Source organism: Perca fluviatilis, chromosome 22, assembly GCF_010015445.1.
Source record: "Perca fluviatilis chromosome 22, GENO_Pfluv_1.0, whole genome shotgun sequence".
In the NCBI taxonomy this organism is placed as follows: Eukaryota; Metazoa; Chordata; class Actinopteri; order Perciformes; family Percidae; genus Perca; species Perca fluviatilis.
The window spans coordinates 7,194,482-7,209,956 of record NC_053133.1 but is presented as its reverse complement, the minus strand read 5'-3'; the positions used below and the strand labels follow the sequence as shown (position 1 = coordinate 7,209,956).

General features: G+C 41.2%; 1 protein-coding gene across 9 annotated transcripts in view; it reads left to right on the top strand.

Annotated features, from left to right (window-relative positions):
- Window positions 1-15,475, top strand: part of LOC120552354 (partitioning defective 3 homolog) — a 382,624-nt gene that overhangs the window by 125,496 nt on the left and 241,653 nt on the right. For all 9 annotated transcript variants that reach the window (XM_039790356.1, XM_039790350.1, XM_039790354.1 and 6 more), the window contains exon 3: window positions 3,444-3,618. In XM_039790356.1, coding sequence (XP_039646290.1) covers window positions 3,444-3,618 — 175 coding nt within the window. The remainder of the gene's footprint in view (window positions 1-3,443; window positions 3,619-15,475) is intronic.

The window sequence follows — 15,475 nt, the reverse complement described above, 5'->3', positions numbered from 1 at the left end:
GAGAGAGAGAGAGGCCCATGAAATAAAACTCAGTTCTTCTTTTTTCCTCGCTTCTCTCAACTGAAGCAGGTATGAGCTAAATAGGTTTTTCAAATCGCTCCAGAGTTTATCCTGAGACTGGAAACTGGAACATTTCTTCAACTCACATCCTGTCATGTGCTTTCCTCCTCTCATTCCTTTTTTCCTACCTTTAGATTTGATATAACTGTGTGTTTTATTGTAGTTTGTACCATGTTGTTATTCGGGGGCTCTTCCAAATTCTCTTTTACTCCCCTCTTCTCCCTCCGCTCTGACTCCTCAGCCTCAACTGTTATGCCACTTGACGGTTAGCCATGCCATTTCCCTTTTTGCAATGCTAAAAAAAAGTTTTTCCTCCTTTTGAAAAACTTTTGAACACAACTCAACCCAAAGCAGCCACAGGGGGAAAGTGTGAGAATAAAAAAATCAAAACACGAAATCGTCTAAGGTTCTTAAGTGACTGTGACCAATTCCCAGACGGAAGGAAAGCGTTTGTGTAATGGTTTTTGCTGCTTGCAGCTTGAGCTCTGTCTCGTCAAGAGCAACAATTGCGTCAGTTTTCCCTCTGGCCAAGAGTGCCCCCTTCTCCACGGCACAGACAGAGGACAGGATGACGATGGAGAGAGCTCGGAGAGAGGCGAGGAATATGCTTTACAGTATGGCGCACTTCTCAAAATCTGGCAGCCCATACCTCCTCCAAAGATACTGTGCAGATGTGTTTTGATTATAAGTGTGTATCTTCCATCCCTGTTTGTATGTTTTGGTCACGGCACAAATGGCTACAAGCAATGCTGGCACATCTGGAAATGATAAGACTGTCATAACTGGACCTGGTAGATAAGCATAAACTTTGGAATTCGAAAACTAAGAAACTTTTAAAATTTGGTTTATATATTATACTCATGGTTGACTGGTGCTAATATGATATGCATCCGTGCTAAAGACTTGATATGAAATGATTAAAGTATGGCTACACCTATTGCTATGCCTGCCGCCCACATCTCTCTGATATGAGTTTAAAATAGTTTCCTAACATGTTTCATAAACTGTACCATACTATTCTGTCGAAAATTTCCGTTGGTGATCAATTGAACATACTGTACATGTCATGTAAACCTTAGATCAAGGACAAACAAAGAAGTAAAAAGCCAAACATGAGTGTACTGCCTGGAAAGGAGAAATCATATTTCTGAACTGTGGGAACTTTTCATGTCCCTCTGGGTTTAGGGGACGAATGAGCACTATTAAGAGGCCATGAATATTGAATGCAGGATAAATGCACACCCATTTGATTGTGAAATGGAGGGTGTGTGGATGAATTTGGCTGTACATGTCAGATACCCATAGAGTGTTCTGGAGTGTCTGGTGAAAGGATGCAAGGCATAGCGAAGTGGACCTAATTAGAGGGATTTGGAATGTATTTAAAATGAATCATGTTTCGCCGCGACACCAACAACAGTATTCACCACTTCTCTAAATGGGCAGCTGGCAGGCAGAGGGCTTGTCAGGTTGCTAAATACTCCCAGCAACATATGAATGGGAGGCCTGATTACTTTGTCAGTAATGATTCATTGGCTCACACATGCACTCGGGCAGTGTAAATAACTCTGGGGACAACCCTTCACTCTAGTCTGTGTTCACAGCCGCCTCGGCATCTTCACATAGCTGTTCCTTTCATCATTATCACAAACATTTTCAGTCAAAACATCTTTTCATCCAAAAGAATCCCCACTTCTTGAAATAAGTTTTACCATCTTCTAAAGAAACCAGATATGAAATGATAAGATATGGAAATAAGGCAGATTTCCCAATTTAAGAACAGTCGTTTCATGCCTTAACACGTGAATTTACACATTTGCAGTAAGCAAATCTTTGGCAAATTACCTCCTAAAACTGCCTGATTTCTAATATGAAGGCCTTCTTATTCTGTAGCACCAGATCTCTTTCCTCTCTGATTGCCTCTCTGGTGCACTGAGCAGATTTGTGACAAACCCTTACAACCTGAGGAATGTAATTTCAAGATCGGAATGGAACGTGATTAGAGTGAAATGGGTAAAGCCTTCAGTAATAAAGTATGTCTCAGAGACGCCATCGGGATGCGAGGAAACATCTTAAGGAAAAAAATGCAGCCTGCTTTAATTGTGCAAAGCCAGCGTGAGAGATGTCGCCGTGAATTACGGCAAGAGTAAACCACATCGGCATATTCACAGAACGGCATAAATTCCGACGCATATACACAAACACATACACACTTAGGCATCATCCTCTGCATATGCATTAAATAAAAAAAGAAGAGCAGGGGCTTCTAAACTTGTTTATATGCAGATTCCCCTGCACAAGGGTGATGAAAAACAGCAAATACATGGAAAAACACTTGTGCTATTTTTACCTCCAGAAAAATACGATGCAGGGTACACAAAAGCTGTTTGCTCCCACCAGCGTCTAATGCCTCTTTGTTGGTTGCTCCCTCCACGTCCATGGCCTTCTATTACATAGATTTGCAGGTAGCACAAAGACATAAAAAGGAACTCATCTCAAGTCTGTAATATACATACTATTGTCCTGTATAGCATGGTGTGTATCAGGCTGCTGCTGTATGATTGCTCTGTCTGAATGGAATAAGAGGTTAATCTTTTTGTGAGAGGTTTAGTAACAGTTAGTGCTGGCAATGAAAACCAGTTGGCACTCCACCGCTACAGGTTTTATGCTTTACAATTGCTCCTTTTTTTTTTTTTTTTTTTTTTTTTTTTTTTTTTTTTTTTTTTTTTTTTTTTTTTTTTTTTTTTCTCTCTCTCTCTCTGTCTGTCTCTATGTTTATGTCTCAGTCCAGGAGCATACGTATAAGCCTTGACTCGTATGTAGTCAATCAGCATTGGCCGATTTAATTGTCTTTATCCCGGTGAAAGACGAAACAGAGTCTTGTGTTTCTCTCACACCATAATCCAGGCTGCTGTCTCTCTCTTGCTCTCTTGTTAAGTGGGCGCGTTGGCTGTAGTGATGAGCTGTGTGTTAAACTCCGATAATTATGGGATGGTGTAGAAAGGTCTCCTTATCTGGCCTGGGAAACATGGCAACATATCACCTTAGTGGGAATGCAGCAGCTGCTCGCTGTGGGAGCCAAACCTGGCAACCCGGAACACCCCGCACAACATGACTGCAGATGTTGCAAGATTAGAGAGAGAGAGAGAGAGAGAGAGAGAGAGAGAGAGAGAGAGAGAGAGAGAGAGAGAGAGAGAGAGAGTTGCTACAAGACTTCTTGAGTGATTTGAATGTGAAATAAAAAAACACACTTATATACTGTACAGTACATGTACCCATTCATTCAAAATTACTGCATATGTAGGTAGTGGTAACATTTCTGTCTGTTTTTATCCCCTGAAAACACAGACTAATTTTAAAACATGTGTTTTTCCCTTTCCCTCCAGCTGGTAGCAGTATATGAAGAGCAGGATCCTCACAATGGAGGGGACGGTACCAGTGCCAGCTCCACCGGTACGCAGAGTCCCGAACCCTTCACTGGTGACATGAGTTCAGCGTCGGCCTTTCAGCCCTACCAGGCCAACAGTGAGATCGAGGTCACCCCATCTGCTCTGCGATCCAGTGAGTTCAATGGAAATATTATTATGAAATTACATCAACACTAATAGTTCATTACTGCAACCTTAAAATAAAGCTATCATTACATATTGTATTAAAGGAGCTGTACTCCAGATACTGAAAAAAAAGGTGGGCTGTGATTGCCTCTGCACAACTCTCACAGACCATTCCCCCTTTTTTTTTTAAATACCAACGTTTCGTCATGGCCCTCGCCGTCTGATACCACATACAAGGCTCTCACATGCACAAAAAGTCCTGTGCTATGTTTTCTTTTAAAGAATGAGCAGGTAATCTATTAGGGCTGCCCACTGAAAATCAAAGATTTTAATTATTAGTTGGAGACCCCTCAGTCGACTGAGATACTTGAAGTCGAGCAGCATTTTTTGTTGCAGTTTTTTTGGTCAGTCAGTGTCCAGCTACTTCTGGGATATTTCAGTCCCCAGAAGTAGCTGCAGAGTGGGGCTCCTGGCTTTCATGTTGCTCTGTGGTACAGGCCCAGAGGAATAGAGGCCTTGCCCAGACAGGCTTGGAGATAACGTTATCTTCTGCCCTCTGCGTAGAAGTGGTGAATTTTACAGCTCACAGCAACTATCTGACTAATCTGATAAAGCGTTTTATGATAATCTATATGAAAAGAAAAGCAACAAGTAGTCGAATATTCGCATTGAACAGCCGAATCCATATCAATTGACCAATTCTGAGTCGGGTACGGATCTATAATCTATGCCATCAACAGGAATTCAAAATGGAAAGCTTAAAAGGCTAGGGACATGGAAGCTTACATCCGAAAGCTAACAGTTACTACTGAAATATTTACACATTAACATTAATGGTATGAAAACCAGAGAAGCTAAATTACAGCATAATTATAATTTTATAATTTGACCAACCCTAGGTAAAGTTATTATACTTTTTTGAATCTCCTAGGCCGTCATAATGTGGGATAAAAAACAGAGGGATTACAGGTTACAAATACATGTGTGTGAGTCATGGGACTTTTCTGAGCTTGTAACAAATTAAACTTCTACTCTACGACCCTTACCTATCACGCTTCAGGTGTACTGTGTACAGCTGAGTGTCTGTCAAGACTGCGCAGTGCATCCAGGGACTGGCACAGTACTCACTTAGACGGACAGGTATGAACTGACACAACGGAAGGAATTGAGACACAGCTGGATACTGTGCAAGAGCACACATGCCAGAGCAAGGTGGACTTGCACACACTCACACGGCACACAGCCAAAAAATGGCACACAAGTCGGTGACTCAGATGTTGCTCGTATCCACATATTCACGTCCCATGAAGTGGAACCAGTGAGCTGATGCAAGGCTGTCTTAAACTTCAAAGAACATCTAAGACATTCCAACCAGAACTCACATACGGGCATGGACTCTCACAGACACACACACACACACACACACACACACACACACACACACACACACACACACACACACACACACACACACACACACACACACACACACACACACACACACACACACACATACATACATGGACATGAAAACAGTAGACCATACTTCCCTGCCCTAACAATGAGATTCTCCCAACCTGCCTGTTAGACTGTTGAGATTTATGGAAATTGTTCCAGAGAATGGATCAATATGAAAGTCAGCCAGTTGAACAGTGTGAGAGGCAGGTTAGTTTGAAGCTATCTGACCTACTGTCAACTGGCTTCAAAACAACCTACAGTACATTTGAAGCATTGACTTGGTTTCTGAGAGATATTTTGGCACCTTTAATCGCTCGCACAGACAAAGATGGTGCACTAGAGTACCTTCTAAAACTGTTCATTTGTGATAGAGGGATGACTAAAAACACCATCCTTTTATTGGAAAGAAATACATTTAACGCTGTGTTGAAAGCCTCTGCCCTGTTAAAGTGTCCTTGAATCCCTGGCTCAATCCTGTAACTCCTTCTATAACTACATTTTAACATTGTCTTTATCGTGGTGGGTTTAAAATTACAAATTGTGTAGCAAACTAAAATAAAAAGAACCTCCATTGCTGAATTTATTTTGTGTGTCTTATACTCATATGCATGCATCAATCAGCTAGAGAAGCCATCTATTTTATAGCACATGATTGTTTGGGTTTATTATTTATGGTTACTTAAGCTGAGCTAAAGTAAACGTCTATTAGTGTTCAATGTGCCATATGTGGGTTCATGGTGGAGTGTGGCGAGTGCATTTATCAATACCCTCCTTAACCCTCCAAAGCTTTGAATATGACTTCATACCCAGGTAGTTGATAGTGAAGGGGGAGTAGGGATCATTTTAGGAAATTGATGAATTTAGGGTGTTTCATTAATAAAGTAATTAAATGAAAGTTCAGTAATTGCTTGATATTTAGCTCACATTCTGACTTTTTTATAGTGGCAAGCATGTCATGATACCACAATGGAGAGCTTATGAAAGCTCTGTTCTACAGACCCACACAAACACACATCTAAGCCTGTCCCTTGCATGTAAATTATACATTGAACATTTCACATTCAAGAAATATAATGAAGAAATTGCGGTAAAACAGAAGAACTGATTGCTTCCCACACACTACATCTCTCACTGCGATGGGTATGTCTATAGCAATTTTTCAGAGATAATAACAGTGAAGAAGATGTTAGGAAAGAGACAGCGGGCTGGACATACAGTTGATCAGGCAGTCAGGCAAGTAAGGCCAATACAATGTTTTGTTATGTGGTAGTTTAGGTAGTGTAGGGCTGTATTACCAACGAGATACAAGTGAGATTGCATTGTTTACAGGATACGGTTGTTCCTTGGAGACTGTGAATAATGGACTCTGACTCTTTCCCACTTACAAGTTCCTAATTCAACTCTACTTCACTCCAAAAGTACCTCAGAAGTTGTCTATGTGTTTAGTGAATACTAATTTTGAGAGATGGAGAAACAGCTGGACAAAACAGACAGACTGACTGGCAACACATACTGAGGCAAATGAACAAGACAGACATGTGATGGTCCCTCCAGAGATGCAGATGAGCAAATTACTGGCAGCAATATTGCATATCAGACATCAAAGTGTTGCAGCAGTGCCCTTGGCAGCTGTGCTCTGAGGCAGAGAATTATGGCTATTTAAAATCATCATCTTTTAGAGCCATATTGATTGTTTTTCCCCTCCTACAATTCCCAAAGTCCCAAACTCTCTCACTCACTTTCTTTCTGTCCTCCACCCCTCCTTTGCCTCCGTCTTGGGAGCCCATTTTAGATTTCCACGTTAACGTGCCGTGCAGGTCAAACTGCTAATAATTGGATTGGCGATGAGATGTAAATTACAATAATGAATGTAATTTTCCCGTAATTATACGGACGCCGGGGCTGCCTTTGCTTCTACACACCACTTAATTCAAATTCTTTTAGAAGTAAGAGATCATTTCTGAAACTTTAAACTACCACTGGATGTTGATGGTTCTTGTAGCTTTGAAACTGAACATCCTGTTCTTTATTGCTCAAAGAGTTTTACAGGGATCCTTTGATTTGACCCAGAGTTGACTTTATACTTTCCATTAATGGTGATTTAAAAAAACAATTTCCCTAAGTTTGTCACAAAAAGATGTTGTGAGGAGCAGGAGGAAGAGAATTTAGCTCAGTTTCAGGCATATTTTTCAACCCAGACACCTACTCCTGAGCCAGTTTCTCCTCAACAAGTGCCATGTCATAACGGCCATAGATTGTATAACGTTATAAAGAGGATTTAACCTCCTCCTACGTGGCTGTTAATTCAGCTGTTTCCACATCAGCAGCACTTGATTCTCCAACGCAGACATCTGTCCTTCTATGCTAAAGCACACAGGTACCCCTGTGGCCATGCACTCAGAAATGCAAATTTAAATAAGTAGGCCTATTTTAAATGACCAACAATATGAGCCGTAGCCTATTACGAGGCCACACAGTTCCTGTTTGTGCGTGGTTTATGTGGTTAAAGTGTAATTTTTAACGTTACTGAGCATGTCCGTGCCGGTGTACCGATGATGCCATTGCGTCTGTCAGCTGTGTGTGTGTGTGTCTGCCTACAGGGGAGAGAGAAAGTGATCTGTATATATGGGCTTATATGTGTACATCACTTAACCTATTTTCATGTATATATTTGATTACAATGTTTTGTTTTCTTCCCTTTTTTATGATTTTCAACATTGTTTTGGCCATGTAAACATCTGTTTTCCATGCCAATAAAGCCCCTTCGAATTGAGATCAGCTGTTTCTCTGTGAAGGGGCGAGGGAGATAGAGAGGTGTGCAACAATCAGCTAATTTTAAGCAAAGGGATAGTTAATGAGACAAAGCGATTTGACTGGGAGATTGGCAGTCAGGCTCCTTAGATCGAATTGTGGTCATCACTACATTTTCTTGCCTTTGCTTTGGTATTTTGGGTGTTTTTTTGGATCAGCTTCATCGTTGTCCATTTACCTGGCAGTCCTTTAACAAACGTCCATGCTTTGCTAGCAGTGCAGCAGAACCATTCTTTTTTATTATTATTTAGCGTTGCTGCGGCCCCAAGATAGGGAGCCACTGATGTAGCATATATGCTTGTATGATTAAACTGTGGTACATTCAGGCAAGTGTAGTTGTAATTGGCTATTTATAGTAACATAGGTTCTTACAACACATCAGCCTATGTGTATCAGAACCTATTTAGTATGATTGGTCTTGGATGGGCTAGGCCTGACTAATTGTAATTTCTGCCTGTGTTACTGCCTGGGTGACAGCAATGATGCAACAAATGCCTGATTTTTTTAATACCTCTGTATGGCTGAAATGAATCGAAGTACAATATTGGAGGTCAGCTTTGCCCAGTGAATAACTCTACTAGTAATGGCCTGTCTGACATTCCTGGTCTCAGAAATAATGGAGCAACACCAAATGTATTTGGTCTTGGGTTTTCTGGTTTTGCTTTGGTGTTTCTAATTTGTTAGAAGAAGGCAAACAATATGAGCAGCTGCCAAGATGTGAAGGAGAGGGCAGGCCCTGATAAGAGAGAAATATGATGATGTGTTACACAGACAACAAGCGATGTATAGTCATAGTAAGTTATAGATTTTAAAGTTATCATCCCTTTAATCATATATAACTCTGTACATTGTGTGTAACGTTGTATTAATTTAAATTGCGGGCTAGTAAATGCCCTGTTTTTTGGTTCACTTGATACATTTGGGTCGGATCGGGTTCTCACCTTTAAGTGGACCAGAGTTTGGTTGTTTGTTTCCGCACCAGAGTTGGAATGATCCTTTACACCACCCCAAACAAACCTGACTATCCAACGAAACGCTCCAGGGTTCAGTTAAAACGGACCAAACAGCTCAGGCAGGGTCCCCCCCTCAATCGCAAGATTGGCGGTTTGATCCCAGCCTCCCCCGACCACATGTCAAAGTGTCCTTGAGCAAGACACTGAACCACAAGTTGCTCCCTGGACGCTGTGTGTGTATGTGTCCACCGCTCCTAATGCTTACGATGGGTTAAATTCAGAGATTGAATTTCACTACATTGCTCTGTACAAATGTATGTGACAAATAATAAAGTTTTTTTCTTCATGGCCCGAAGGGCATTCCCAAGGATCACTGTGATCACACACACTTATACGTGTGTAAGGGGTATTCAACAGAAACAGTGTTTTTGGCATGGGTTGGTTTGTCTTCCTTGAACTTGACTTTCATAGATTACTACTTTTATGTAATTGTTCCTTCACATTATTTAGTTTTTATAGGCTCAAAGGCAATTGCACCGGAAATGGGAGAAGCTGGAGTGCTATTGACAGAGGTTAAAACTACTCTGACATTGATGTGGAGTGGCTTTAAAACACTTAACAGAAGATCACAGTGATTGCAATGATACTGCAATGATCCATTATTGACCCCTTGACGATGAACAGATCAAACTAAAATTTCTTGTCATTTTGATAGGTATACCGTGACCACTTTGACAAATTTCAACCCCAGCCAAGACAAACTCATTTTCTGGCGCTTCTATCCCTAAAGAAGACCAATGTGGTGATGAGTTGTCCATTCCTCCACTGACCTGGTCCTGTGGTCCTTGAATCTCCGCCCATTTGGTCCTTGAAGCTCTGTGGTGACAGGGTTGCTGGGAGGCCATTAGAGAGATTGCTCGTGGGGGTAGGAGAGTGTGGACACCTTTTTGAAGAGGAGGGCCTTCATCTAATCAATTTGGCTTAGTGGACTGCCACTAAAGAGGCTCCCTGCCGCCAGCCAAGGCCATATAAAAGTCACTACAGAAGTGGAGAGGCACAGTGGCCACTGACAACACACCCACACACAAAATAAGTGTAAATAGTGACGTAGTGATGTAGGTTAGCCTTATTGCGTGAGTGCCTCACCAAACATTTTAAAAAGATGAAGCTGCTCAATTGAGACATTAGTTTTTCTTAAGCACAAAAACTAATGTCTGAGATAATGTATCTAAGTATTCCTCTAGAATTTATTTTTCATCTCAGATTTAAGGCTTAGGAAGTGGACGGCTCTCCCCATCGTGGGCTCTCCCAGTCGGTTTGGGTGACTTCCAAAGGCAGTGATTGCCAATTATAGATAAACTACCAGGTTAAGGTTTGGAACCACATGCAGCTAGGTCTGATAGCAGGCACTGATATTTATCATTCTCATCTGCCCTCTCTTTCTAACTCTCTCTGGTACAGAACTACCTCTTCAATCTCTCACTTCGGCAGTGAGCAGGTGATGCAGTGCGATCTAAGGGCTTAGATATCTGAAGAATCACAGAGTTGATAACGGTGGCAGTGTGCATCTGCTGATTGGTCCTGTCTGATGGTTAACCCATCTCACGTAGGCTGTGTCTGTCTCCTTCTACTGCCTTTCCCTTTCAGTTTTCAAGTTTTTATAATCTTAGCACATGTTATCATTTTCTTTTTTTTTATAACTATTTTAGCTTTAATTTTAAAGTACATGGGACAAGGCCCAGGACTACATTTTTACACTTCATATTCAGTAGACCGCTAACATTGTGGCATACTCCAGTCCATCTGTACTAGTGTTTTGTAGCTTACTTAAATTCCTCATTGTACAGTATGTAATACAACATCAAGTTAACTTTGACATTTAAAAAATACTGAACTGGATATTGGGGTTACTTCATTTCAAACATAACATTTCACCATAAAAATCCAAACATAACCACACACTTGATGGGTGGTTCTGTTTAATTTGGCAGTAAAATGTATAGTACAAAAAACGCAAATATGTGTCAGTGTTGTCACATGTATGGACATATGTATTGGCTATCGTGCCCCGTTTTTTTTTTTTTAAGGTTATTTTTTTTGGCATTTTTAGGCCTTTATTTTCACAGGACAGATGAAGACATGAAAGGGGAGAGAGAGGGGGAAGGACATGCAGCAAAGGGCCGCAGGTCGGAGTCGAACCTGCGGCTGCTGCGTCGAGGAGTAAACCTCCATATATGTGCGCCTGCTCTACCAACTGAGCTCCCTTCCCTACGACCTACCTCTGTAGAGCTTGTGTATACAAAAACAAAACTGCCGAGCAGAATAGATGGAAGAAACACCTTCCATTCCTCACTGAGCTTTATCATTACAGGCAATGGAATTGCCAAGAAACGGGCCACAATTTCTCAACTGGTGAGCTTAAATTTTCTCATTGTTTCTTTTTCTTTCTCTCATTTATATTTGGTTTCAGGAAGCGGTGATGACATAGCCTTTTTTTAGGACTCTCGGTTTCTCTTTCCTCCTCTGCAGTGCCGTGACACTATCCATCGTCATGACAGGCTTATCCTCTCAGCAAACAAGAGATGACTATTTAGTTAGCTGTGATTCAACAAAATTAAAAAAAATGCCCAGTTACTTGTTTTATTTTCACTGATGCATTCCCCTATGTTATACATGGCTATATTACGATATATATATATATATATATATATATATATATATGCAATATTATTCTCACGTTTTGCCAGTGTAGATATATGAGCGAGTATGGAAGTGTTTATGTCATGGTGGCCCTTCATAGATCTACTCAACTGTTCTTCAACAACAATCCAAAACCACTCAAACTGTGCATCACACCTCTCAAACTATAGCTCCAGAGTAGAGTACACACTCAGCAGTGAGGATGTTGGGATAGCAAGCTCATCATTAGCAAGCTGAAAGCACTTTTTAAACCCATCAGCCCTCGTGAGACTCTGAATTGCCTTCCTCTACCTGAGTTGGGAGAGGCTATTAGTTATGTCAACTCTAAATCATACTCACGCTTGTAGAGGGAGAGAGAGGGAGTGCCCAGGGTGGGTCTTTAAACTGCTAAGGAGTGGGGGTTCAGTTCATAGTCACTGGGAATATTAGTCATAAAAACACTCATACTATCATAATAGCTTTCAGGGCTTATTATAGCTAATTATTGCAACGGCTGGTACTGTTAAATGGCAAAGACAGTGTATTGGTAATGAAGTGTGAAGTGCTTGGAGTGGTAAAAGTCACTACTCAGCACCGCTGGGAATGTGCGACCAGTACTATTCCTATTATTACTTCTGCCAGGATCCCAATAAAGCCATAGCTAGACAGCTAAATCACATGGAGTTGTGTGTGTGTGTGTGTGTGTGTGTGTGTGTGTGTGTGTGTGTGTGTGTGTGTGTGTGTGTGTGTGTGTGTGTGTGTGTGTGTGTGTGTGTGTGCGCGTGTGTGTGTGTGTGTGTGCGCGTGCGTGCGTGTCTGTGTCTGTGTGTCTGTGTCTGTGTGTGTATTTGTGTGTGTTGACTGCTTTATTACTTCCTGAGCTGGGCTGCGATCAGTTCTGCAGGTCACTTGTGTCACACTTAAAGCAACACGGGAGCAGTGAGGTCTTGATTGGGGAAACAAAGCCGTTTACACTTTCTGACATGCAGAAATAGACTCATATGGTGGCTGGCCATAACCCCGTGACAGGGAGCATGGGAAGGGAGCCAGAGTTTGTTTGCACTGACTCTGGTGTTATCTCAGACACTCAGCAGAAGGACATTTAGCAAATTATGTGTCTGCCTGTCACTAAATATGGCATCGTCGTCCACTTCTGATTCCTCAGATAACTCTTAATGTGCAGCTCGTTTATCCAGTTTGTAAATGCTAACATATTTATAGTGTTGCCATGAATCCTGTTAACAATGCCACCACTTTGAGTGATAATCTTGTGGATGAGACAGAGACAGGAAGTGTTAGCAGGAAATGTAATTGCAGAGTTGACAGAGTCATCTACCAAGAAAGAGTAGATATGGAGTTGCTACTCCCTTTGTGGCCACTAATAATATTACAAAGCACTTCTGCTGCCAAGTGACAAAATGTAAACAATAATTTAATAAACCAAATCAGAGCGTGAGGTCTTCATTAGTTGTCCCTTGTATCATTAATGAACACGTTGATTTACTCTCTTGTCTGTTTCTCTGTCTCCAATGCTGAGTTTAAAGAGTTGCTAATTTAGCTCTACCGGAGGTGTGTTCAACAGAAAGAGAATCCCTAAACTGGTCTTATTTTTCTCCACCTTTTCCACTTCCAAATTCTTCTACTTATTTTTTTTAGCTTCCCTACATCTAAGCAAGGACAACAACCATGACAAACTTGCTTGTAGTTTCAATCATCAGTTTACTGGCATACATCTTTATCTGAATTAAAAAACATACAAAAATATATAGAGTGTGGGATATATATAATATGTGTGATGAACCTGAAAAGTATTCCTCAACAAAAATAAAAATGCAGAACATTCAAACAAAGAACACTAATAGGTAAAAAAGGAAAACTAGTTTAGACTTTATCTTTCAACACATCACTAAAACAAACAAAGTTTTCTGTCTCTTCAAATTCAAATTGTTTCAATGATTTGATTTAACTATAAATGTACAGTGATGCTAAAGCAAAACGTTTTAAACTTAGAATCTGTCTCTTCCCTCTCCGTCTCTCTCATTAACCTGTGACAGCCTCTGTGGTTCATTTACATTGTGTAGGACATGTCAAAAGAGGGTCAAATTAGCCGAGGGCAAAGCCTCCTGGTCTCAGCACGACAAGTCCTCAAAGGGTCGGGAGTGTTTAGCATCTCTTTGTCTCCAGGCTCCTCGTCCCAGTGGACCTGCAAACAACCCCCATCGACTCCTCCACCCTCTTCATTAGTCCCTTTGTATGAGGCCCCCACCCTCTCTCGCTCCTGCACCGAGCTCTTTCATTGTCTTCAACAGGGAGGTCACCTGTGAAGTTTGTCTGCTTCAAAGCACATGTGAGAGAAGCACTCAGAGGCATGTGCAGGCACATGTGTGGCTGGAAAAACATGCAACACCAACCTAACACAGCCTGACAGTGATTCATTCAGACATGCAAATGCATACATGTAAACAACATGGGAGCATGGTTGTGTGCATGCAAGAAAGTACATGCTAATTGTTTTCATTATTAAAGGCGTATGTGTTCACCATAGACTGTATGGTGTTCACCAATGAGCACACTCACACAGAAATATACATATGTGGACATGCTGAAGAAACGTTGCCTTTTTCCCTAAAACATTATTTTTAGTTAGTGAAGGAAAGGAGCAACAAATAATTTCACAAATATCAAGAATATTGACATCAAGAAAATGATTGAAACAAGTCACTGGTATCAGTTGGTAATCTCACTGCGAGGGTGTGATAAAATCACAAAACAGGATTGTTTTTGCCGCGCACAATGAATGTTTCTGAAGTATTCATAAACAATGATGAAAACCTAGCTTGCTTATAAGAGAGACAGAGAGAGAGAGAGAGAGAGAGAGAGAGAGAGAGAGAGAGAGAGAGAGATGAATGCATCCTCTTGGCCACAGCTACAGAATGTCTCTCATCCCCCTACTCTCCTCCTTTCTGTTTCTCATCAGATCCAAAAGATACAATGCACTCCAAAGCTCTGTGGAAATCCCAGAACACTCCCCTACCACATTACCATCTTCCCGCAACCATGATCACTTTCAGAGTACTTACTTTGGCTCACAATCACAGCTTTGATCAAAGCAAAAACATTTTCGCATACTTTGCTTGATTTATTGTTTTTTTTTCCTCATGGAATGGTTTCTGTCAGCCATTTGAACATTACGGGCAAATTAATTTGACAATGTGCAGTGACTACTCGGCAGACTTCCCTTATGCTACCCGTGCAGATGTTGAGAAACCACATGTTGGTATATCGGACTGAAGTTCTGGGTCTGGAATGTCTGGACATGCCGAAAAAGCTGCTCCTTACCTTTTGGCATAGATTTAAAACTATACATTATTAATATGTGTTGAGATGCTTTCATTCTCCTACAGGAAGCAGCAGAAACACATGAATGAAAAGAGAAAACATTACTAACTCCACCACTGCAGAAAACTCCCTAATAGTCAGACCTTGTGTGAGAAGTCTTTCTTTCATTTTCTCAGATCAGTTGCAGATTATTGTTTTTGTCATGGCATCACATTTGTATTAACAGTAATAACAATTTATTAATCTCCATAAGGAACGTCTCTTTTCAACCCTATACATGGACTTGGAAATCACCCTGGAGCTGGTTTAGTTTTCAGCGTCTGGTTCTAGCAGAGCAGATGCAGGTTGACAAGAGGAGTTGAATTTCCTGCCCACTTCCTAAAGCCTGCTGCTTCAAATTGTCTTTGTCATGTGGAATTTAGTCAAGTAGCAGAGATCAAACCCAACCACAACTAGCTGTATCTCCCTAGTGAGGCTTGGGAGTGATGTCAGGGAGTGTCGCTCAGTAGTAGAGCATTTGACTGCAGATCAGGAGGTTCCCAGCTCAAATATTGGCCCCCTCATTTTAGGGCAGGGTGATGACATGATCCACGCTTCAAATGGAGACTGGGTTCAAATTGTGCT